The 24,501-nt window shown below is 40.8% G+C and overlaps 1 protein-coding gene across 2 annotated transcripts in view; it reads left to right on the forward strand.

Moving 5' to 3' along the window:
• Positions 1–618: 618 nt before the first annotated feature.
• Positions 619–24,501, forward strand: part of tmeff2a (transmembrane protein with EGF-like and two follistatin-like domains 2a) — a 154,840-nt gene continuing 130,957 nt past the window's right edge. For both annotated transcript variants that reach the window (XM_050049849.1, XM_050049850.1), the window contains exons 1-2: positions 619–1,358; positions 18,725–18,834. In XM_050049849.1, coding sequence (XP_049905806.1) covers positions 1,169–1,358; positions 18,725–18,834 — 300 coding nt within the window. In that variant the 5' untranslated portion in view covers positions 619–1,168. The remainder of the gene's footprint in view (positions 1,359–18,724; positions 18,835–24,501) is intronic.

Consider the following 24,501-nt stretch of genomic DNA (forward strand, 5'->3'; position numbering starts at 1 on the left):
CTAATTTCCTTGGTTCAAAGAGGGGGAGTGTTCTCAACCTGATGTTGGACTTGGCCGCTTTAATACGCGCAGATGCTACACTTTCTAGGACTTTCATGGCCGAAAGCATGTCAATTACTCGCCGCATCCTGCCCCGCGTGACAGCAGTGGGTTATGTCCAAAACTATATGAATAATATTGAGGTCTCTCTGGATTGCCTGGAGGCAGAGACCCAGGAATAGCATCAGTGTCGTTTCAAAGCGGAGCAATTATCCAAGGCCAGGCTGGACGAATCGATTCCTGCAGAATTTTTAAATGCTTCGGGCCAATTATAAAGGCAGTGTATCCTCCCTTATACTGCCTATGGTGTAGGCATCGCTAACTGATAGGACTAGGCCTGGAGCACTGTGGCTTTCTCTGCTTTCCTCCCTTTTTCCTTTTCTTTTTTTCCCCCCCTATCTCTGTCATTCTGCCTTCCTCTCTTTTGCCTACTCCACCAGTAAGATATTCCAATTATTACAGAGGAGCACCCCCCTCCTTCCCTCATGGCATCATACTCCACGTGATCATAACCACGGTAGAAACCAGCTGCTGGTGAGAAAGAGAGAGAGAGAGAGAGAGAGAGAGAGAGAGAGAGAGACCAACTCACTGCGCCTCTGAACGCAGCGCACATACAAAGTAAACGAGAGGACCGCTCCGCTCGTGCAGGAGATCTGCTCGTCTCACCCGTTGGATACTATCACACAACTGCCGTCCTCTCCTAACCCTGTCCGAGGAATACTCTGGCTACATCCTCTCAGTTTTACAGTTTGATTACCTCTCTTTGTATCACCCCCTTTTTTTCTTTCTCATCTTTCCTCCCCTCTCCTCATCCTTGAGCATCCTCCCCTTCTCGCAAGTCTTCCTGCCTGCCTGGCTAACTTTTCCACCCGACTCCATCCCACACAACCTCCTCCATCGCTCACCAACCCCTCGGCAGTTTCTCCCTCCCTCCACAGCCTTCCCTGGATCGGGCGGAACCCATTTGGTCAGTCTACACGGGGCACTGCTACATGGGGCGCACGGTCTCGCACGGAAAATGGTCTGCTGTCGGTCTCTAGGCGCCCCGCTGAACCTGCCGGGATTGGAGTTGTCGGTGCGAGTCTGCGTCTCTTCCCCACCTCGCCTGTGCTGTCGGGGCCAGTGAGATATGGGTCTCTCCGTGGCGGCGCAGGCACCGCTCGTGGAGCCCCGACGGCTGCGCCAGTGGAGCGGGACGGCGGGAGGTTGGCTCAGGATCACCCTTGTCTCGTTTCTCGCCACTTTACCTGTGGAGCAGCTGCGCGCCTTCCCGTCCTCTCTCAGCGACTGCCAGACGCCGACCGGCTGGAACTGCTCCGGTGAGAGTCATATCATTAGGGCAGAGTTGCGGTGTCGCTCCAGGCTGTGTTGGTGCTCTATCCGATGTGCACCCATTGTCCAAGTAAACAGATTAGTCAAACCAGCAGGACTCAGAAGCATTAGAGGACAGAATCAAAGTTTAGAGGAGCTCTTAAAACAGACGCCTCATTCTTATTATTGTTGCTTTATGTGTGTATCCGGCAAGCATGCCAGGGTTTGGTGTTTGTGCCGTGGAGCATATAGGCTGCAGATATTCCTGCACACTGCAAAGCCCTGTGATGAGAGGATGCAGAGTTTTTGGGTCGCTTGATGTGCATTTAGCCTTGTTGAGTTGGTCTCGGAGCATGACAGCAAAGCTTTCGCCGCCGACCATGTCAGAATAATCACCTGGCAGGCAAGGGATCGATGATTTCGATCCGAGACAAAGTGAAAAACAGCCGAGGATGATTTAAGGAGAAAAATAGCAGGGGATGATAGGGGAGATTGTCGCCAGAATAACGCGATGTGCGCCACAATAATAACAACACCAACACTGTTAGTTTGAGGATACAGATAGTGACATTAAGTCAGAATAGCCTACTTTATGTGGCCGCTGCGGAACTTCAACATCATAGTCAACTCCTGGTTATTTCATACTGATTACAGCTGTTTGAGGCTTCAGTCCCCCAAATTGTGGAACCGGGAAATCACACGTCTTGTTTGATTGGCTTATTTTGCATCCCGATCGTTTCATCAGGTGTTACTTTAAATATAAACGCAGTCGTTTCTTTTATAGGCCACCGAGCTGTAAACTTGTTTTTTCCTCTCCTCGGTGCCCAAAGCGATAAAAAGGAGCGGACCGGGCTGCAGAGCACAGCGCCTCGTCTCCCTTTGTAAATCAGCCGACTGTGCCGCCATATATTTCCCCTGTCGCCTGTCCAAGTCTGAACCCTTAAAATAGCTCCAAGCCGATTCCACACACTCATGGGCAGTAGCAGTATTGATATTATAGCTCATAACAGCCACACATCAATATGGAGTCATGACTGCCTGTTTGCAGCCTGGATAACAGGATACTGGGATGTTAATATAAAGAGAGGGGGGAACATTTCCATGAAATATTACAAACATCAAAGATTCTAGGTAGCTTAAAAGAGAGTAAAACCTCAGAAGACAGGGAGCTCATTTGGATATTTAAGTCTATTAAAATAATTTTATTATGATAATAGGCTAATTGTGACAAGTTTAATTAAAACGCAAACAAGACCAAATGAAAATTACATTTTTTGTGATTTTGAAATTTTTAAGATTGTTGTCATTCGTTAGAAAACGTATTTAAAAATGGAGCTTTAGAGTGGTGGAGCTTTGTTAACGTCACAGCTTTAGTCTTAGAGTTGTCCTCAAAGAATCCATAGCAAATGCCAGTGGTGGTGATGAATGAGCTCGTCTGTTTTAATATCTGACTTCGCAGCATTTATTTTTTCAGATTCTCAACTGGATAAACTGTCTCCATACCTATAGTGTGCAAGGGCGTAGGCTTTTTCTTCCTCATTTGGGGGAAACATATTAAGTAAGGGTCTTCTTTTGAGCATCAAACACTCAGTTTGGGTAAATTTATTTTAAATTTTTGTCTTTCGCAGCTTAAATTTATGGTGGAAATGTCATGGCACTTCCTGCTTCAACGGTGCATAGTTGCTTCTTCTTTTCAACTTCTTCTTAAAACCATTGCTTTTGAGGTTGCATGCTGCCACCACCTACTTTACCGGAGGCATTGTTACGTCTATGACTCACATTCTAGCAGTTTGTCAAAATAAAAGTCCTCAGCTACTTAAATGCATTTTAACTGGGAAGGACGTGTCCCCTGCCTACACCTATGACTGTACGTATTGTATTATAATGGAGGATCATTTTCTGCTGCTGTTGATGGTGGTGATGATTGGCTTGTAATGAACGATAATGGTGCGCATCCTGTCCAAGTACACATTTGCCTACCTCCCCACTTCCTGACACACTCTCATATGCATAGGCTTTTATCCAACACGCCTTGAGGAGGCTTAAGTGCATACACTGAGGACAAAGTACATGCACACACACACACACACACACACACACACACACACACACACGCCCAGCATCAATTAGAATTAATAGGACAGAACATGTGACACATGGTCCATCGTGAGAAAGATAAACCCCTTTCAATAATAATAATAAAAAAACCGACAGTAATTGCAGAGGGCTTAATTATCCACTCCTTCCTGCATATCATGCAATTTAACAACAACACTAATGTGTGACAGTTTTCAGCCCAGGGAGAATGTGGCTGGCTGAAAAACTGTTTGGTGATGAGTTCAGTGTCACCTCAGTGCTAAGACACATAATTACGGGCAGTGGTGTCATGAAAATGGGAATGGGGTACCAGTTTCAGCAGTGTTGTCTTTGAATGAGCACTAAATGAGATTCTGTTTCATGGAATTTAAAAGAGGATGAAAAAAACTCGGTTTGACAAAGATTGTCATTCTGTTTGGTTTGCATCTGTGGATGACCATGAACAACTGCCACTGAAGGCTACGCTGAGGCAGAACACAGGATCCCTAAATGATCTTGACACTGAGTTAATCTTTGTTCTGTTCTGGGTGCAGAGATAGACTTGGTGACGGGATGCCTGTGGTGAAGCCAGTGTGTAATTGTGACACATGTAAAGTGTAAAGCTGAACCAGGCAAGATTTGTGAAAACACTTCATATATGCGTCACATACCGCTGAGACGAAAAGAACATTTGTTCCCACTTCTTTACATGCTGTAGGTTTTGCAAATTAATTCCATATCCCTTATGTTTGGAAATTGGAACCAGTAATCTACACATAAGAAGAGCCAAAATAAAACACCCAAGACTTAAAAGGGATGACTGAGCTGTGATATATTTTTGTTACCACCATTACCACCAGTGATATAGAAAATGAGGTCTTAATTTGAGATTTTCCTGCGTCTTTAATTAAATTATTTCTTGCTAAAATAAAACAACAGGTCATGAGTAAATTAGAGAAAGGAACTTTCAACCCCTTTTCACTGAAGACATTTTGACATGTCCCAGGCGTAAAAAATCAAATTAATGACTGTTTAATTCCATTTAGCTGCTTCAGCTTCAGGTATTGTGCATGCTGGCTCACTGTCACACTGTCATGGCTTCCTGGGATACTATTAATGGCCAGGACACAGCCATTGTTAACATCAACAGTAACACCTGTGCCTTTTTCCACTATGACAACTGTGAAAAAGACCTATTTGATCATACGGGGAGAGTTTTTCAAATTATTTATAGATTGGAAATGGTATTCATACATTTGCTATATCATATATTTACAAGTAAATACTCTGCAGAATTTAGAAGTAAGATTTTGCTAGAAAGAAAGAACCCTAGAGAAAAAAAATGTGGCACATGACGTAATAATTTCATGTAAGGTAAGGTAACGTATGGTAACGTATATTCATACTTATTTGAATTCAAAACATGATCTTTTTTCTAAACCTAACCAAGTAATTCTGTTGCCTAAACCTAACCGTGAGTGTTTCACATTAACCACATCTCTATCAGACTCCAAGGGGGTCTGACAAAGTATTAGTATTTGGTGACCTGGGGAAGAAGAAAAGGTTGAGCCACCTCCATAACATTCTGATCATTAATAAAGTGGAGTAAGCACTGGCTCAGCCTGACAAAGGCACCCTTCAGTGTCTTGATGAGAGGTACAGGGGTTTCAACTAACTCTAGTTTAAACTCATCCACAGCAATGTTTGACCCAGACGTTAATTTATTTTCTATAAAAAGTGAGAAAATCCATGTTGTTTTACGTAATGTTATGTAATTGTCATGAATCATCAGGTGCGTGATGCATTGACATCATGCACAAGATGTATTAACTTTGCGTAACGCAACATAGCGCGACGCAACATGATGCTACGCAACGCAACGTAATGCAACGCAACGTAATGCAATGCAACATAATGTAACGTAACGTATCGCACCCTAACATCCCTATTTTAATTCAAAACATAATCTTTTTTCTAAACCTAACCAAGAAGTTTTGTTGCCTAAATCTAACTGCAACTGTTTCACATTAACCATATGCTATAATGTGTCTTAGATGCGCGTCACACATATTGATTAAAGGGTGCCCTATGCATCACTATCAGACACTGAGGGGGTGTGACAAATCATCGGTATTTGGAGACCTAGGGAAGAAAAAGGGGTTGAGCCATCTCCAGAAGCCTGTTCAGGCAACTCATATTCTCTGAATGATGAATTTGGCATAGAGGGCTTTTAATTCTGACATACTGTGGGTGTACATTACTATCTGGAAATTATTTAAAAATATTAAACTTTGCAGAAACAAGCTTTATATATTACACCTGGTAAATGTTAGTGCAATATTCACTTTTCTTTAAGCTCTGGTTTGGTCTCAACCAACCCCTGAAGGAAATACCTGTATCTTAAGCTGCTAAATTCTCTGTTATGGTCACTAGTTAGTTGGAAAAATGTCAGTTTATCAGAGCTTTATTGCTAAAAACACCTGTCTGCTGTTGCTGGAGGCAACACCGATGAGAGTGGTGAGACTGAACCAAAACAATGTGCTGAAAGATGCTAAAACACTTTGTACAGCTGGGTGGAACTGCAGTCAGGTGATAATTCTGGGTCTGGGTTCATTACTATGTGCGAAACCAGTCATTTGATCTATTTTTAATACTGATTGATGCAACTTCAAGGCTTTTTTTAAACCAACTACCCAATGCTGCAGCAATAAATGTGGTGGTTAAGGTGTTATGGTGGTAATTAACCTGCACGTGGAAAAACTGGTGCTTCATTAATTAAGTTTCGATATATGTAAATGATCATGGAAAGCCAACTCTTTTCAAACAACTTGGACAGGTTTCATATTCATCCAGCACAATTGACTGTGTATTCAATATCCCATGTAATTATCACAGTCAAACCATTGGTGGCATTTTGCCTGTAATTTTTTGGCTTGTATCACTTTAGATAAATGAGCTAAGTCTGTGTTATCTTTAATAGGTGCACTTGCAGACTTTGGCCAAAAATCAGCTCATGTCTTTTTGCCGTTTTATTCTCCATATCAAAAACAAGTTGAAGCTGAGAATGTTAATATTCATCTCTTGCTGACTGCCTCCCCGAGTACCAGTTTCAGTCAGCCCAATTCAGTTTTATTTTTTTATCAGAATGAGAATAGTCGCAGTCACATATTGCAGAGTTGTTAATAGTGGTAAATGTAATACATTTTATCTACAAAGCAATATACCTTACATCTCCTGTGGGAAAATTTCTGAGCAGGGGCCACAATCCCTTCTTCGTTGACCCTCCTTGCTGTTGTTCACTCTGAAAGGCCGTGAGATGCTTTGATAGTTGAAGTGACAGGGATGAGTACAGAATATGCAAAGCCCACTGTAAATCCCATCAAGTGGAGTGAATTACCAGTAGTCTGGAGAGAATCAGCCATCTGCTTCCAAGATTTGTCAGCACAGAGGTCAAAAGTGCTTCTCTTGCATGCAGGTCCACACTTCTGAGTGAAAACAGCAGCAGAAAACTGTAAATAAGACATGGCACTGGAAGGGAGGTCTAATCAAAAAGGGATCAAAAGTTTGTAATTGGCAACTGGCTGCATTGAGGGAGTCTGTGGGAGCTGTTCAACTGAAAAATGCTTTATTTTCAGACTTGCTGTGATTAAAGTACCTGTTGTGATTATGATTTGAGTACTTTTAGTGCTCCAAGTTATCGTGCCTTTTAATAATCCAACATAAAGAGAGATGAACTATAACTCTCTCTATGACAAACATTTGAAAACCTGTTGCGAAGTTATAGAAAAAAAGGCCCAGCATGAGAGAGGTCAAGAAAGGATGTCTCACCGCTGTGGTTGTTCAGCCTTCATTATTAATTTAGTCTACTTAATTATTGATCAGAACAATGCTTAAAACAGGGGGGGAGGGCCCCTCGTTCTTCTTAGTGTTGTGAAATTCCAGGTAGGTAGGAGGAGATGCATTTGGCTGACAAGCTCTCTCTTTTAGACAAGTAAGTGCTTCGCTTGCCATCTTAATCGTTAGCATATAAACATTACCTTTTCAATATTTGATGTTTGCCAGCTTGTTTTCGTTAATTATTCAGCTCACTGTAATCTCCTCCTGGAACGGCAGGGCAGGAGCAGGAAGTGTAAGTTTTCCAGGCTTATGACACAGTGCAACTTGGGCTGTGCACAAAACCTGTATCAACCAGCATCCATTAAGACGGGATGAGGGAGGGAGATTTCATTCTAATCTGTGCACTTACAGCAAAAGAATACATTAACAAGACCCATACAAAGTAAAACTAGAGACCATCTTACCATCGGATCACTTTCGCTGTGATGCATTGAATGTGGGCCAGGGGCGTAAAGTGTGTGGTTTGTGAGGGCAATGGCCCCTTCCCTACTTCCTATCAACCCTTCTTCTGGAGCCCTTGCTCGCACCAAACCCATCTTTGAACGCAGCCTTTATTGAGATCACAAATACATACTTGTAAAGTTTTGTTACTGCATCTTGCATGGTCGGGACCCTGTCGCAGTGACAAAATCTGTTCACCTCTGTGGTAGGTTCTGCTACAATAAGTGTCTTCAGGACCACATTTTGTCATGATAACACACACACACAGACTTACATGGTGAAAGCAATACTAGTCCCGTTGTTGTGGCTGATAGAAAAAAGAATAACTAGCAAAACTCTTTGTGATAAAACCATGAAGATACACATAGGATGGACAGGTTGCCATGATAGCAGCATGTCAATCACAAGGTAGCCACGCCCCAAAGCATACCCTGCTTTATCGTCTATTTCCACTAAGTGGGACCATAATCTACAAAATTAAAATCATGCTTTATTGAAGAAAAGTGGAGACTGAGACCATAAAATCATTAGGAAAATGTTTACTGAAGGAATAAATCAAAGGAGAAGTAAGGCCATTTTCTCAAAGGCTTTTCTACAATCACACTTCTTTTAGCAGTGGAGTTGCCCCCTGCTGGCCATTAGAAGGTATGCAGGTTTAAGGCACCTCTGCATAGGCTTCACTTTTCAGAACTCCACTATAGTACTATTATCACTACTAGTTTTGTTACTGCCTAATATGTGATGATTAACTCTTCCACACTTTCAAGTAAAATGTCACAGCATTAGGTTTCTTTAGATACTGACAGTCACCCACTAATGCCTGATTCACACTACACGACATTTCTGTCCATTCTGACAGTCACTATGTCACATTACGCGATTGTGGAGTCATAAAATCGTGCCTTGACTTGGTCGACAGACATGACAGACTATACAGTGGTCCACACCAATTAACCCTGGTCGTCTTTCACAACGTGTGTGATGTCATCAGGTTATTCTTGTCCTATTTTTTTTATTAGTACTATTATTTCAGTCACTGTGTCCGTTCTTGAGCCAGCTGAAATGTGGTTGTAGTAACGTAAAAAGTGCCACCAGGTGTCAGGAGCTACATTTGAAGTTCTGCATGCAAACATGCAAGTCACTGAATCCTCCACAACAAGTTCCTGCAAATATTTCACAATAAAAGCCTGTTTAGAAAATGAAGGGATTCTCTCACCAAAGTTATAAGTGGCTTTGAAGTGGCAGATAAAAAGTAAAAATATAAAAATACAGAGGGAATAATAAATAACGCCTGTTTATAATGTAGTCTGTTTGAAATGAAGCTGGTAGCCTCTGCAGTTGTGGTGAGTAAATGCCCTGCTACTATTTTTTAATTTTTTTACTTTATGTCCATCTCCATTATGAAGAAATAACATTGTTTGCTATCCCGATACTAATGGCAGAACTCACCAGGTTGCTAAAGTGCCTCTGCTGTTTCATGCCGTCATTTTTCCCTTTTTACTCTGTTGTGGCAACATCAGAGGAAATATCAAAAAGCTGGGCTGTTGTTGACATACAGTTGTTCACAGCAGCAGATCACTCTGTGTTCCTATTGGTCAAAGTGATGGAAGATGTCGTGAACGACAAAAAGAAAATCAAACACACTAGACTTTCTGTCGGAACGTCGTGAGACTTCCCAGACGTGGCGTCAGTTGTCGTCTACTATGACACACTACACGAGATGAAACGATGGATTATCGCGTACGACACTCATTGTCGTTCACGATCCATGCCGACACCGTACTTTGCTGCGTTGGGCTAGAATCAGGTTGATATCGTGTAGTGTGAACCAGGCATAAGACACCTGCCCAGATTTCTACTGGTTCTCCTCACACTACAGCTCAACCTCATCTCTTGGATCACCTAGAAGCCTTAAAAGACCTTGGTCCATCACATGCGTATGGATACATATTTTCAACCTCTTCAGTGTGAGAACTAGCATTAGGGTTCAGATTTCTTATTATTGAAGCTAGCTACAACCTGACATTGGACAACAAACATATTACCCAGCAATAATCAGTGCAAATCTGTATATGACAAAATACCAAATAAAATAAGAAAAACATTTATTCACTTAAAGATTCCTTTCATAGTTTGTTATTTTATAGTTTATGTAATGTACACATTTTATTGTAGAATATATTTCTACTGACTCTTTCTCATTAAAGAAAGAAGAAGAAAAGAAACCATGATGGAGATGGGTTTGCATTTAAGAGGACGTAGATAGCAGTTGGCCTCACATGAGTTCTTTGAACATGGATGTATTTCTGAGGTGGCAATCTAAATTAATAACAGGAGCCCGTTCTCTGGTCAACACGCTATTGCAGGGTCTGCTCTCTCTACGGGCCCCTGCATCCTATGGGCCCCTGTGCAACTGCACTCCCTGCACTGTCTGTATTGTACTATGTTCTCACATGTGAATGAATGAACTGGGGATGCCAACCTAAAAGCTGCTATTTTAAGCTCCAATTCTGAATCAGGGTTTAGTATTTAACAGTGATCACAGTGCCACAGTATTTCCCATCATATTAAATGATTGAATAAAGATTCATCGACTTACCAAGAACCTCTTTGATATTCAATACTTCCAAAACCTCCATCAAAAGACTTAGCTACCAGATAATGACAATTATGGTTGATTTATGTCTTATGGTAATTATATTTCTTCAATTGGAAATGCTCATCTTTAAAGATAATTCAAATACGGAACAACATAAAATGTTGTGTAGTCATGATGTAAAGCTTTTGAGATTCATGCTCAAGTGTTGGAAGGAGAGAGGAAAGTGTTTTGCAACATTTACTGTCACGTCTCTGATTTCTTTTCTTTTGCTACACAAGCACTCTGTTTTTGCTGTTTTTGTAGACAGGCACTCTGTAGTTATAAGAACTGAGTTTCAGCTCAGAAATGGATCCCAGGTGTTGGGAGACAGAACAATAACAGTAAATGCTTTACTTTGTTAAATGGTGCGGATGTGGATGCTACACTCTCTAAAAACTCAATGGGTGTGCAGAGCTGTCAGGGTTAGTATCTTTATCTGCTCAACAAGGAAAGTGATTTGTCTTTGGACAAACCTAGAGGCTCAAGTAGGAAATGTAGACATTTGAAAAGGAGCTATTGAAGAAAAAAAAAATCCACTTATCATGTTTAGATTTAAACTTCGCTCTGAGCTGTTTCTTACAATCACAACAAGTTTCACTCTGCAGAAAAATCTCCCTGACAGCCCTTATTTTAGTGCATGAGTTTTGCTCCTGTTTTATCGGCATAAAGAAATTGCTTTTTAACAACAAATCTTGTTAATAGTGATGTTGATGTTTTCCAAATGTATGCACTCCGATTGCAGAATTCAAAACAGCTGCCACTTGAGAGAATCTGAAAAACGACTGTGGCAATGGCCAAATTTGTATTATGGGTAAAAGACAATGTTCCTAGGATGATGAAAACTTACTTGCACATCAGGGTTGTGTGTCATTTATTACTGTGACAGTAACAACATTTTTAAGAATATTGCATTCCCTGAGCCTTTAACTGACAAGTATGAGAAATTGCCTTTCAGTCTGTACCAGTTCTGTAAATGTATATTTGTACTCGCTCTAAGGCAATCATTGTCATATAACTAATTGAGATTTGCACTGAATTTTCTTTGAAGCCAAAACCGTGTTGGCCCTGACGTTTCTGAGAGGTGATCATCTGGGACATTTATTCTATTATGTTTTCTACTTGTTTCATTCAGAGGCTTGACAGCTTTAACAAAAGCTGATACGTCACTTGCAACCTTGTAAACAGTTCATGGAAACAATCGCTTTTTGTAATTCTAGTGTAGACAAAGTGCCTTTTTCATTTTATCTGTAGTTTTTGATGGTACTGTTGTTCATAAGGGTGACTCCATCTGTAATGAATCCCTTTAAATTGTTGTTTACAAGTGATACATGTATTCGTCCTACGGGAGAAGTCCAAGCTGCACATCTGTTTCTTGGTATGGAAGACAGTTTAATGGCACAAGGAGGAGCCACGTTCTTTCTTTTTCCTTTAATTTTAAAACAATTCCCTTTTTTTGTTGTTGTTTTGGTTTTCCATAGCCTGCTAGCCAGGAAACCTTGAAAAAGAAAAACTGAAATATCAAACTATCAAATCAGTAGCTTGGAGTAATTTCCCAAACAACAAAAACATTCCCCATCTTACAAAGAATCTACCAGCTGGTGTGAAATGGATCTGATATTTTCCTATTTATATACACCTAGCCAGTAGGATGATTGTCATCATAACAATCCCTTTCTCCCGTGGGTATCTCCATGCCAGTTGCCTGGGTGCCAATTTTTTTGTGGCTTTCCAGATTGCCTTGCATGGCCCTCTTTGGGCTAAGGGCTTTGTTCCATCCATGCACTCCAAGCGTCGAGACCTCTCATGTCACTGTTCTTGGCTGGATGATTGTATATTTGCACAGAGAGCTTGCACTTTATGGTCATTCAGGACCCTGGCAAATAGCAGGTTCATTTTAACATTGGGCCTCTCTTCCATGGGGTATTATTGCCTGATAGGTTGTTCCATGCCAAGGAGGGCTTTTAGAAGTGGAGAGGGGCATCGGTTATTACAGTTAGGTTACAGAAGGTGCTGAGTCTAAGTGTCTATTATAATAAGACTATCTATGAATAGAAAATAGCATTGTAAAATTCCTGGCTCGTGATGTTGAGGGGAAGAGGTTTTTTGTGACAAAGTCTGGCTGTTTTATACCAGTGAGATGGGGTTCATTTTAGGTTCATTAAACTTTATATATAGGCTGACAGCACTTGTAAGGTTTGGTATCGATTGCACCTGGAACATTTAAAATGATAAAGGTAGTTCCAAAGTGCTCTCATTTAATGAAGTCGAAGTGATTATCACTTATACAGTAAAACAGCAAATTTATTTTAGCTGTTTTTCATTGTGTTTTTGCTGTAGACTGTATAAAATAATCGACATCGCCACAATGACGTCACCGATTGGTTTGTGGACTCCTGATTTTGAAGCTGTCACAGTCTTAGATTTCTTAGAGGACAAGAGGATGTAGATAATATACACGCTAGCTGCTAGCTTGGTGAGCATGATGCCTGAACAGCTATGGTGATAATTCTAAAGCTAATGCTAATTATTCGCTAGTAAAAAGGGTTAAAACTATGAACATCAACATGTACTTATGAGTAAAACTGAATATCAGACGCCATAGAGGGTTTTTTAGTACAATCAAATGCCCAACAAGACTTTTAAGGCAACCAAAATATTACATATATACACAATAACTTTAATAAACTGGAAACACTGATTTAGCAACAGCTACGACTACGCCTATACTCTGAATCTGGGGTTACGCCATAGTTACGTTACTTAACAAACCTTGCTGCCTGAGTACCGACTTGTCAATGGACGACACACCGATCACTCAAAGAGACCATGCCCTTATGTGTAACTTTAAGCCTTAGTAACATTTAAACGGGTTAGTAATATAAGGATTCATCCCCAGTTGGGTTAGGGTTAGGGTTAGGGTTACACAGGGTAATTAGTGATGGAGACCAAAACCATTTTTTTAAATTATTTTTTTCACCAGGCTGTAAACATATTTATTTCTGCTGTAAAGTTCAGCATTTAACATGGATGTCTATGGGGGATTGACTTGCTCCTGGAGCCAGCCTCAAGTGGCCATTCAAAGCACTTCATTTTTTAGCACTTTGATGTTGGCGTCATTTTCCAGCCCTGGAAGTTGCCGCTTGCATTTTGCTGATGTAGATTGGATGGTGGCTGTTATTTTAATGGGACTATCTGAGTGATAAAACCTTGGCCAAGTATGACTAAAACATACTTTATAGCTACATGCTCACTCTATGTGGATAGTAAGAGTGTAACATTGTAAGACATGCTGCTTAAGTATCCTTCAGACTGACAGCGACATCATAACTGCTCCAGTCTGAGTTTTTAGCAAGCTGAATTTGACATTTGTGTTTCCCTGAGGATGGCATGCCGAAGGAGAATATCTGTGTGAGATGAGTTAAGCACTCAATTAGGAGATTTTAGTTCACACTAGAGATGTCTGGTTAAATAAATTAAATTAAAATAACCTGAAATGTAATTATATAACTTTAAGAGATGTTTGTACCTTACCGTGTTGAATTCATTTTCACTTGATGTGAACCACATAGGTAAAATACTTTGCATACATAGCTTTAAACAATTTTCTCATGAGGCTGTAGAGCATGAACTGAGAAAAATAAAGGAACAAACCGCACATTGTTCATCTGTTAACATCAAAGATAAGTATCTTTGCTTCAAATTCCAATTATACCACGCATTGTGAACGTCAGGCTCTTCATGAATTACAGTATTTGTCATATTTAATGCTTAATTAAACAATATATGAATGTTTAAAACTGCCAAGCCCAAATGCTGCTGCAAAGCCACAGCTGACGTAAAACTTCATCTTAGGTTTCAGTTAATTACCTTTAACAGCAGGCACAATAACATGTAAGGTGTTGCATCTCTATATCCAGTCATCGGATCTGCCTCCACAGTCTTCTGTGTTCTTTTGCTGTGGTGGCCTTGTTGTGCTTTATTTGGCGGCATTGTTGGAAAACAGCTTTGTCATTTCTTCACATTATTAAATTTAAAGACGTTTTTACTTATTTGTGCTAGTAGCACAGGCTGTTGTTTGTATTGTTTGTACTTATACCTATGAAAAGTAAGGCATTATAATTCACACAAACCTGTTATGTGGGTTATGTGAATTACATTGGCTTATGTGAATTAGAGTGCATCAGGTGAATTATAGTCCATGTGGTGAAAAGTGAGGTTGATCATATGACCTATGTACTGCAAGCTGTTGTGTGTCATATGACAGGAGCATACAAAGACGTCAGGTGATGCAGTATCAAGCCTCCAGGAACAACACCAGGCTTTGATGAGTAGGTATACCTTCAGCCAGAGCAGCTCTGTGACCCACCCACCATGTAAAAAGATAGGTGGTTAAGATTGGGTAAGGGTAAGGGTTACATCTTGCTACTTATAAGGGGAATCAGGTCTTCATGTATAATGAATTAGAAAGTGGATTACTGTGAGGTTTGGCCTCATATTTTTCATTACAATGTCGCGTTGTAGCAGGGTTCAAATAACTGCCGCGTCAGTGGGTTTGTCAACTCTCTGTACTGGTGGTGGGCACAGTTTGTAGTTGTGTATCATGTAGGCTGCAAAGGGAACATGGCTGCAGCTATACATTGTCTCATCTTTGAAACGAATTTCACATAGTGGTCAAATTGTTCATGTGATGCCATTGGGCTCAAAAAGACTTTTATCATAGACTTACATTGTGAAAGAGGTCTCTGTAAATCAGTGGATACATTTTTTGAGTGTCACAACCCCCACGAAATGACTAATTTTACTATTGGAAATTTAATCCATTCAGACAAATTGGACATTTTGAAAGTCTAGAAGAGCTGAACAAGTAAATTATTTTATCCTAGTGGAAGGCTAAACCAGAATACCAGCATTATCCAGTTCTCTATATATCCATGTGTCGTACAAAGAGTGATTAAGTATGCAAAGGTAGGTTGTGGATGGGTCAAACAGACATTGGACTTTGACCCAGGAGACCACTGTTTGTATTTGTTGTGAAAACAAAAGTCAGTGTTGAGGTACTTAAAGTAACGTATATGCATAATGTCATGTTGTCATGTTACATGCTTCGTCACTAGGCTTGTGCAGTACCTAATTTTTGATATGCTTATACCTTCCTGAAATTTCACCATGGTGTACGTTTTGTGACGTATTAGTTTGCAGCGCTAGTCTCGATGTACAGACTCTACATTCAGTGAATGTAGAGTCTGTAGGCAAACCCCGGAGATCTTGCCTCCGGAAGAAGAGCGGAAGAGCCCTGGTTTCTGGTTGTAGGCTGTTTGTAGTCCACATGATATTGACCAATCACGTTTGAGCCGGCTGCAGTTGTTGCCAGGTTAAACGGTCCGTGCGGTGAACTAACGAGGCGGAACATAATTGGCGTCACTGCAAACTCTGAATCCATCGCAGTGGTTCAGCATATTTACTTATAAACGGAAGTCGGAAACGGAAATTCGCCTCCTCCGCCCAAATCAAACCGGAATGCCAAAAAATTGGGGGTCTGCCCCCAGAGGCTGTACTGCCGTCTGCCGGAAGTCAGACGCCGAATACAGCCGATGGGTTCCGAGAATGGTGCAGCACTAACAACCCCCTGACCAGTGAGTTCCTCATTTCCCTAAGCCCTCTGGGCTTTGACAGCATAATATGTACACAATAGACAAAATGTCAAGAAATTATTATATATTTTTATATTTTACATCAATTTTCCTTATTAAACAGAAAAATACAACTGTAAACCTTTTGAATTCAAGATTCTCTATTTCACTGAACTACAACTAAATTAATTGCCTCCTTAACTCACGCTAAAACACTCTTTTTTTAAAGATATTTTTTGGGCATTTTTTGCCTTTAATTGACAGGACAGTGAAGCTTGATGGGGGGGGAGAGAGAGAGAGAGAGAGAGAGAGAGAGAGAGAGAGACATGCAGCAAAGGGCCACAGGCTGGACTTGAACCCGGGCCGCTGCGCCAACAGCCTTGTACATGGGGCGCCTGCTCTGCCACTAAGCCACCAACGCCCCACTCATGCTAAAACACTCTTGACAGAAACAAAATTAAACTCACCAAAATGATCTTGGTTATTCCCATTAGTCTTTAAGTTAGTCCACTGTTCTGTCAATCACCAACCCTGGTTTGGTAGAAATAAACCCTTAAAAATATGTTGTTTTCCCCATGGTCTTTCCCTCTGCTGTTGCTGGCCAGCTGTTTACAATCCTGTAACGTTATCCCCACTACCACCAGCTGCCTGTTCGAACAGTAGAGACCAGAGACTGACCTCTAGTGGCGCATGCTACATACAAAGACTTTGATAGAAAAAAGAGCACCTGTGTTTTTGATGGTAAAAATAATGCCGTCTGGATACTTAAATTACTTAGTGTACTATAATACTGTAATTCTGCCCAAGTCTAATTTTCATGTTACATTAGGTAGGTAACGTGATGACCATGAACTATGATTCCTTTTCAAAACCTAATTCAGGAAACGCTTTGAGAATGTGTTGTGCACGTTGTTAAGCAATGTCATGCTTTGGAGGAAATGTGCATCCATAGTGACAGTTAAATTGTTAGAGACAAAGCTACAGTTAATACATTTTTTTCTTTGCCCTGCAAGTGCACTTGAGCTGAAGGTGACGAGTAGAGCTTGACCAATGGCCTTTGAGGGCTGACAGCAATTTTCACGTTTGAGTGTATAAGTTTGGTAACAACATATCTTCTATGTCATTGTAATCAACATATTCACGAAGAGTTTTGGCAAGGATCATTAAAATGTGACAGTTATATTGTTATCGATCAAACATTAACTGGAAATTAAAGACTATAAACACTGAACAAAAAAATACAACAACAAAGTGTTATACTTGGCATAAGGAAAAGTTAGGGTTAACCACAAATAGCGAACCAGCCCATCATTCATGCATATACTGTAATTTTGTTTTGCATATCTGCAGATTAATGCAGGTACCGACATATCTGTGATAAGCTTATATAATTGGTATATCAGTCAGGCACCAGTGTCTCTTAAAGCTGATGCAGCAGATTTTATAGATGCATAATAATTACATAAGCGCACTAAGCGCTTCAAATACACACACTGTACAAACAAGCTGAGAATCAGAGAAATAAAAAAAAAAAGTCTCATAGTATTACAGGACTACACAACATCCCAAAACAGAGTGTAATCAGCCCCCTTCGTGTTATCATCAGGCAATTAGTAGTTCATCATCAAAATAACCACAGAGTATTTTTTCTCATTAAATATTTCCCCCTTTACAGCTGAAGTTAAAGGGTTTGATAAAACGATAATACTGGAAATGTTTTGCTCCTCATAAATTAACATTACTGCGGCCTGTGCCAGTATCTCCAGTATCATATCATAAAGAGTTTCACTTTTTTCACCAATAATTTGAATTAGCATCAGCTTTACTTTAGTTTTACTTGTAATAAAACATCAGCTTTGCTTTTTTCTACTTTTGAATTAACAACATTATGCTGTAGGGTAAATAAGACCCAACAAAGATAAATTATAATATGTGAATGAAAGGATTTCCAGCTCTATGTCAGGTGAAATTTGGTTGAATGCACTTTGAAATGCAAAAGCCTGCATGTACACGGGGTTGCTTTTTGTAAGCAATCAGTTCAGGTAGACTAATAGCCCCGAGCTCAGTCTAGTCTCATGCCCATGTGACTCTTTGATTTGATTCAGGATACTTTGTTGGAGTCATTTGAGATCCCTAACGCAGGCTGAATCGGATCATATCCCAGGTTTGCCTCTCCAGGACACCGCCCCGGAGTCAGCCTCGCTCTACACAAATACCAAAAACAAATATCACAGGAAAAAACTGAATAAATGAGCAGGGAAACAAGATGAATCCTTTCATACATGGCAAAATGATGTGAATAATATGCTATGGCCTCTACAGTCACCAGGTGTCACCCCTGTTGAACACCTAGGGAGATTGTGGACCAACGTATTACACAGTGCTGTCCATCGCCATCATCTAAACACCAAATGGGGAAATAGATTTTGTTCGTCCCTCCAGTAGAGTCCAGAGACTGGTGTTTTTTGAATGTATTTCATCATTTTGGCAGCTAAGGACAAGACTATGTACTAGCATTGTCTTTTTAAAGTGCACAGTATGTGATCAAAGAGTGCATTGTGCTGTGGGAGCCATGACTAATGGTGTACACTCATTATGGACGACCCTGGATGGGGTTCAGGTTAGAGTTGCCTGAGGGCTGAACAGAGAAACACTTCGTCACTGATGTCTCTTGTTGGCTTTGGTCCTCCAGGTTTTGATGACCGGGACACAGACCTGTTCTTGTGCGACACCAACACATGCAAGTTCGACGGGGAGTGTCTAAGAATCGGGAATATGGTGACATGTATTTGCGACTTCAAGGTAAGACCTGGGATTTTTTTTTTCCCTTTTGAGGTGCATTTGGTGTCAATGACTGTTCATCAAACCCTTCTCAGAACAGAGATTGGCCAATCATAGCTTAGAAACTGTAACTAATTAGGCCTGTCAAGCATTGGATTCCTCAGTACGTTGAAGCAGTGTGCACAGAGCTGTAGAAAGATCAATACTCTGCATTTAGTTAAGAGTTTGAAGAGTGGAAGAATTGGATTAAATAGGTATTTATCTTCTCTTACAAAAGATGCAGAGGTTAGCATGACTAACTGGCTTACTGCCTAATGAAGTGTTGCTTCCAAGGCATTTTCAATATTAGCTATATTAGTATGTGGGGTTACAGGAAAACCCACACACAAAAAAAACCCTGTTCATGACTTCCATATCCACTGAGTAGTTTTTCCTCCATTGTCTGGAACCAGGTCCTGAATGCTTGCAGAATGTAGGCTAATGTTAGCAACTTTGTATTTTGCTTTAATGACACTCTGGCAACCCCAGCCAACATTACCAGAATTACATGTTAAATTTGTCAAACACAGTGGTCAGTCCTCATCTTAAAAACCTTTTGTCTTGTTGAGTGTGATTTTCATTAATATGAACAAGTAAGCAGATTTCAACCAATCCATGAAGCTAAGAATTCTTGATTAGGTAACTTGCTACAGCTGATAACATCTGTGACAGTTGTAATGTCAGCCTGCAAAATTGACAGTGGCTTGCTTGAAATGCCAAGTCTGCTTTTTTGTTTCAAAAATTGTAGTTTGGCTCACAGGATGTAGACTGCTGGTATACGCCTGTTGATGGCTGCCAAGCTCAGATGGAATTCCCCTCCCCATACACTGCTTGTTGCCAATTTGAAAATCCCTGTCACTCCGTGAAACTAGTCTTGCAAAGCCAGACCTGGGTCCTCACTTCGTTTTAGCTCTGTGCGTGAAACAACAACCTCCTAGCTAGCAACCTAGGATGGCTTTTAATGTTTTATATGGCTTTTTCTTCTGCAGGGATCAGTCATTTAAAAGCCAGGGCTCAGCTATCCACCAAAAAAGGGTTCCCTTCTAATTTTTGCAAGAGCACAGTCACTCTGTTGTGGGCTTAGACAGATGATTGTTATTGGTTTGAAGAAATACAAACAGCATTTTTTCCCTTTAGTGTTTAATTATGATGGCTTCAGCCAGATGTTTCTCCAGCTCTGGCAAAATGTGATATAGGTCTGGCTATATAAGATACAGAAATTGTAGCTGTGGGCGAACGGCGTGCATCAAAAAATATGGCCCGCTTATTTTCAATGTACAACCCCAATCTGATGGCTAGACGCATGTTGGCGCTCCTGGACGCGCTGCCCCAAAGCACTTCACGCCACTGTTCTATTTCCGGCATTACCACCCCTGGAATTAAATTTCCTCCCACTTGCTCTCTACTGGCTCCCGTAGCGGCTCTTTTTCTCTGCTCCTATGGCAGCTCGACTCCTCTCCTCACCACTGATTTATAAAGAGAAATCTGCAGCTGTTGCTGTCTTGTGTGTGAGGAAGAATGGATGAGAAGAGACTTGTTGCTGAGGTCAAGAAATATCTAAATGATCCACAATCCCATCATTATAAAGACAATGACCAAAAAACTATTGCTTGGCGAGTCAGAGCTCTGGAGATTGACTCTTCAGATCAGAAATCAAGTTTGATTAAGGAATGTCCGCACTTTATTTTCAGCTAATTCAAAGGTGGAGGAAATACAGATCTGTCAGTAAAAGGAGTAATAATTTTGCGTGTTGGTCTCTTGATGAGCTGGGGGCGACACTTAATGTGCCGCAGCAGTGTTTTTAGATTTAGTCAACAGTCAGTCGAGGAAGCTGAGAGCTAGTGTTGTGGTTTGCCATTTACTCGTACCTGGTTTTGTCAAGAAGTTCAATCATCTTTTTATCTCATAAATTTGAGTTTAGCTGAATATATGGAAATGAATGTGTGGTTGTACAGTGCATTGACAAAAGAGAAGAGGCATGAAAGACAGGAAGCTTAGAGAGGCACGTCCTGGACATCTTACTAACAACATATGTTACTGTATCTAGTTGAAACTTAAAATGATTCACATGTCAAGTGTTTACACAGTGTGATTCACAGAACTCTGAAGTGCTCTTGAAGAAGAAAAACTGGCCGTAGATTTAAAAAACTCTGCCAAGTGCAGCATATGTTAATAAAAACATATGTTACTGGAGTGGAAACCTATGCGTTCAACGGTAATATATTATTAAAGTGAAGCAATATTTTCAAAGAGCTATATATATATAATCAGCTGGATCGAAGTCCATTGTCTTGATTGGACAATATTAGCCCCATGAGAAGGTGGTTTATGGCTCCTTGTGAAACCCCATGTCACTACCCTGGACCACTGTATGCTCTCCACATTCATAAACAAGACTGCCACTTATGAGACCAAAGACTGAAAGGCCCTCGTTAATGGCATAAATCTGGGAAATTATGCTGTTCTTGATAATGACTCATACTTAACTTTACGACCAGACCCATAATAAAAAAGGAGCAAACCAGTCAGCCGAGTATTGATTTTGGTATAACGTTTGCAAGCTCTGCTGACTAATATGCCATGCAGAGCCCTGGATAAATGAAGCCACTGAGATCTGAAGACGTAGCATGTGTTCTCATCCGTCGCTTTTATCAGCACGTCATCAGCGCAGCCAGGCACTAGGCAGGCTGACACTCGATTGGTCACCAGCTTTTATCTCAATTTCGTACTTCCCTGGGAGCAAACGTTAACAGAGGCCTGTAGATAAATGACATTACAGCTCCATTCCTCTTCAGGAGATCTCACACTGATACTGCTGTCGCTGTGCACTGAGGCGCTCTCTCTGCTCTCAGAAAAGAGCAGGTCATACCACAATTTCTGGCTTAATACCATGGATCTGAGGTCAACTCATCTATGCATCTTCTGTTTGTTTGTGTGGAGGCTTCCTTTGTTTCATCAGTCAACATAAACATGACCTTCCTAGCCTAGCAACCGTTGCCGTGCCCTGGAATAATCAGTCACTCTCAATCAGTGTCAAATAAATAGGTCCAACATTTCTCTCCTGTTGGCAGTTCATTCAGGACTGTCAGAGGAGACATGAAAGTTGTATAAATTCTCATCTTGGATGGATTTTCTTTGTTCTAACAGAATCTATCGATGCGTGCACGCACACTCTCACACACAAAAAACCCGAAGGAAGAGACATGCAAGGGGCTCTGTGAAGAGGAAGTGAGTTTGATGTGGTGGAATCAATGGACACTATTCATTGCCAAGATGCATTAGATTCGTCTCACACTGGCTCTTGAAAGAGCCAAGACTTTCACTCACTAACCGGAGTCAAACTGCTACAAAGCAACTTATACTCTCTTGTACCTGAAAACAAGTTGCTTTTTTTGTCAACCAGCACCATACCCTGACTAATCACGTAGCATTTCTTTGTAATTCATCTCACAACAGCTGCTGGGGAAAAGCTATTGTTGCCAGTTTGGGTTTGTTAATGTCAGGTCACGGTGCTGATTCCCAAAAGAGTCGTCCATTCTAAAAATATGTGCGCTCATGGCGCTGTGAAACAATTCAACTAAAACCGTCCACCAAAGGGTATATGGCACATTTCATTGCTTTCTGTAATGGTATTTTGTAAATATTCTTGGGGTTTGGGAGTCACTGGAATTGTTTCTCATAACACACAAACTGTACGCAGCTCTCTTGTGTGCAGTGTTTGGTACAGAAGACCTGTTTCTTTTCCAGATGAATACAGTTTAAATATAGGAATCCCATGCATGCATGTTTTCATTGTTTGTCCCAGTACCTCTTGTTGCTTCTTCGTACCAGCTGCGATAATGTCACGATGGCTGGTGCTGCTTTCACCTTGTGAGTCTGTGTGTGTATCATCATGGCAAAAGGTGATCCTGGTATCACCTACTATAGCAAGAACTGCCACAGAGGCTGTTTTTAGTATTTTGCTGGATGTTTGGATGTCTGTCTCTCTGTCTGTGGTCAGATTTTGTTGATGTAATAACATTGCAACCATGCAAGATGCAGTTGCGAAACTAACTAACTAACTAACTAAGGCAGAGGTCAAAGGTGGATGTGGTCCAAGTAGGGGGAGCTGGAGCCCAACTTTATTCCCCCTGGATTGTGGATACATTTAGTCCATAACTTAGTTACTTTTTGTCTTCTGATAATTAAGTTGGCTACTGTGACATTACTGGTGAAGACATAAGGTTACTGACATGTGAATGCTGTTTAGTTGTGCAACTTATTGGTGCAAGTTCATTCAAGGAGGGTGGTCGAAGGAACCCGTTAGCCAATCAGCAGCAAAATAATCCCATGCAGGTCTGGAAATAGGACTTTGCATTAAAACAGTATGGTATGGTATTTATTCGAATTTGAACTTTTAAATCATAATGCTAAAAGACAGTTTCAAAACATCTGTGACACAAGTTGCCCTTAAGTTATCATGTATTGTTTATCAAATCTTTTTCTAAGTGATTTATTAAAGACAGTCTGCCAGCTATAAGTTAAAATGTTGAACAATAGAAAAAATCATGAAAATGAATTTGGAAGATAGATTATTGGCAAAAGACACGAGCGAAGCATCCAATAAAATGTGTGCCAGCTGCACATCTTTTGAAAGTTCAACTGGCAGAAACGAGTCTTGATGTAGATCATTTTTTTGAAAGGCATTCAAGTCATAAAGGGCAGGGACTTGGACAACTGGGATAGATGCAGCAGGTTTGTTTACAAATGAGAGGCTACATTGCAGCAGATTGTGAGTGGAACATTGGTGAAAACGTCCCAGGTTTAAGGAGACTCCTGTGGAAGATTCCGCAGATGAATGGGAGACAGATGTGAACACAGCAGATGTAAGTAATGTGATGGGTCATTTATGTCAGGATTACTTACAGCTCAGTGCTGCTGACAACAGGCCAAAAAGTACTTCCAGTCTTCCAGATAGGATGGATTTAATACGTGTCAATAAAATGAGTACAAGAAAGTTCAGCCAGTCACTGCAAATTCTTTTTCTATACTTGGCACCAGTAACCTCACACCAACTTATTTGTCCTGATATAGGATGCCTGAATAATGTCTGCATGGGGTTTGGTTCACAGTCAGGACACAGAGTTGTGGCACCAGAGACACAGCCTGCTGCCTGGTAGGATATCTTTAGGTTTGACCTCAGAATGATGCTGCCTTGTTTTGAACGTTTTGCAGAATAAAGACAAACACACTCATATGTAGGTAGTGATTCACCGGGTCATGGCGCTGTTGTATTATTACCCAGCACTGCTGGATGTTGACTGTGGCGTGGTAAAGGACATCCAGCTTGTTTGTTAGGAAATGTTGTGACAGATCAGTTCATGATACCATGCTGAATGATGATGCTGATTGTCACTGAGGCCAAATGATGATGATAAATGTTTGTGTTTATATAAGAATCATAATTGTGAAGAAGAGACAGTGGTGGTTGACATGTTTGTGATATAAATTCAGACACATTATAGTAATAGGTTGGATCTTTTGAAGAGGGGTTGTATGAGGTATGATCAGTTTTATTACCTACAGTAGATGGTAGTCAGCATGCAGGCAGGAGTGCCGACACGGAAGCAAAAGAACGTACTGCTGTGGACATATTTTAGCCACCTTAAA

Source organism: Epinephelus moara, chromosome 7 (assembly GCF_006386435.1).
Source record: "Epinephelus moara isolate mb chromosome 7, YSFRI_EMoa_1.0, whole genome shotgun sequence".
Classification (NCBI taxonomy): domain Eukaryota; kingdom Metazoa; phylum Chordata; class Actinopteri; order Perciformes; family Serranidae; genus Epinephelus; species Epinephelus moara.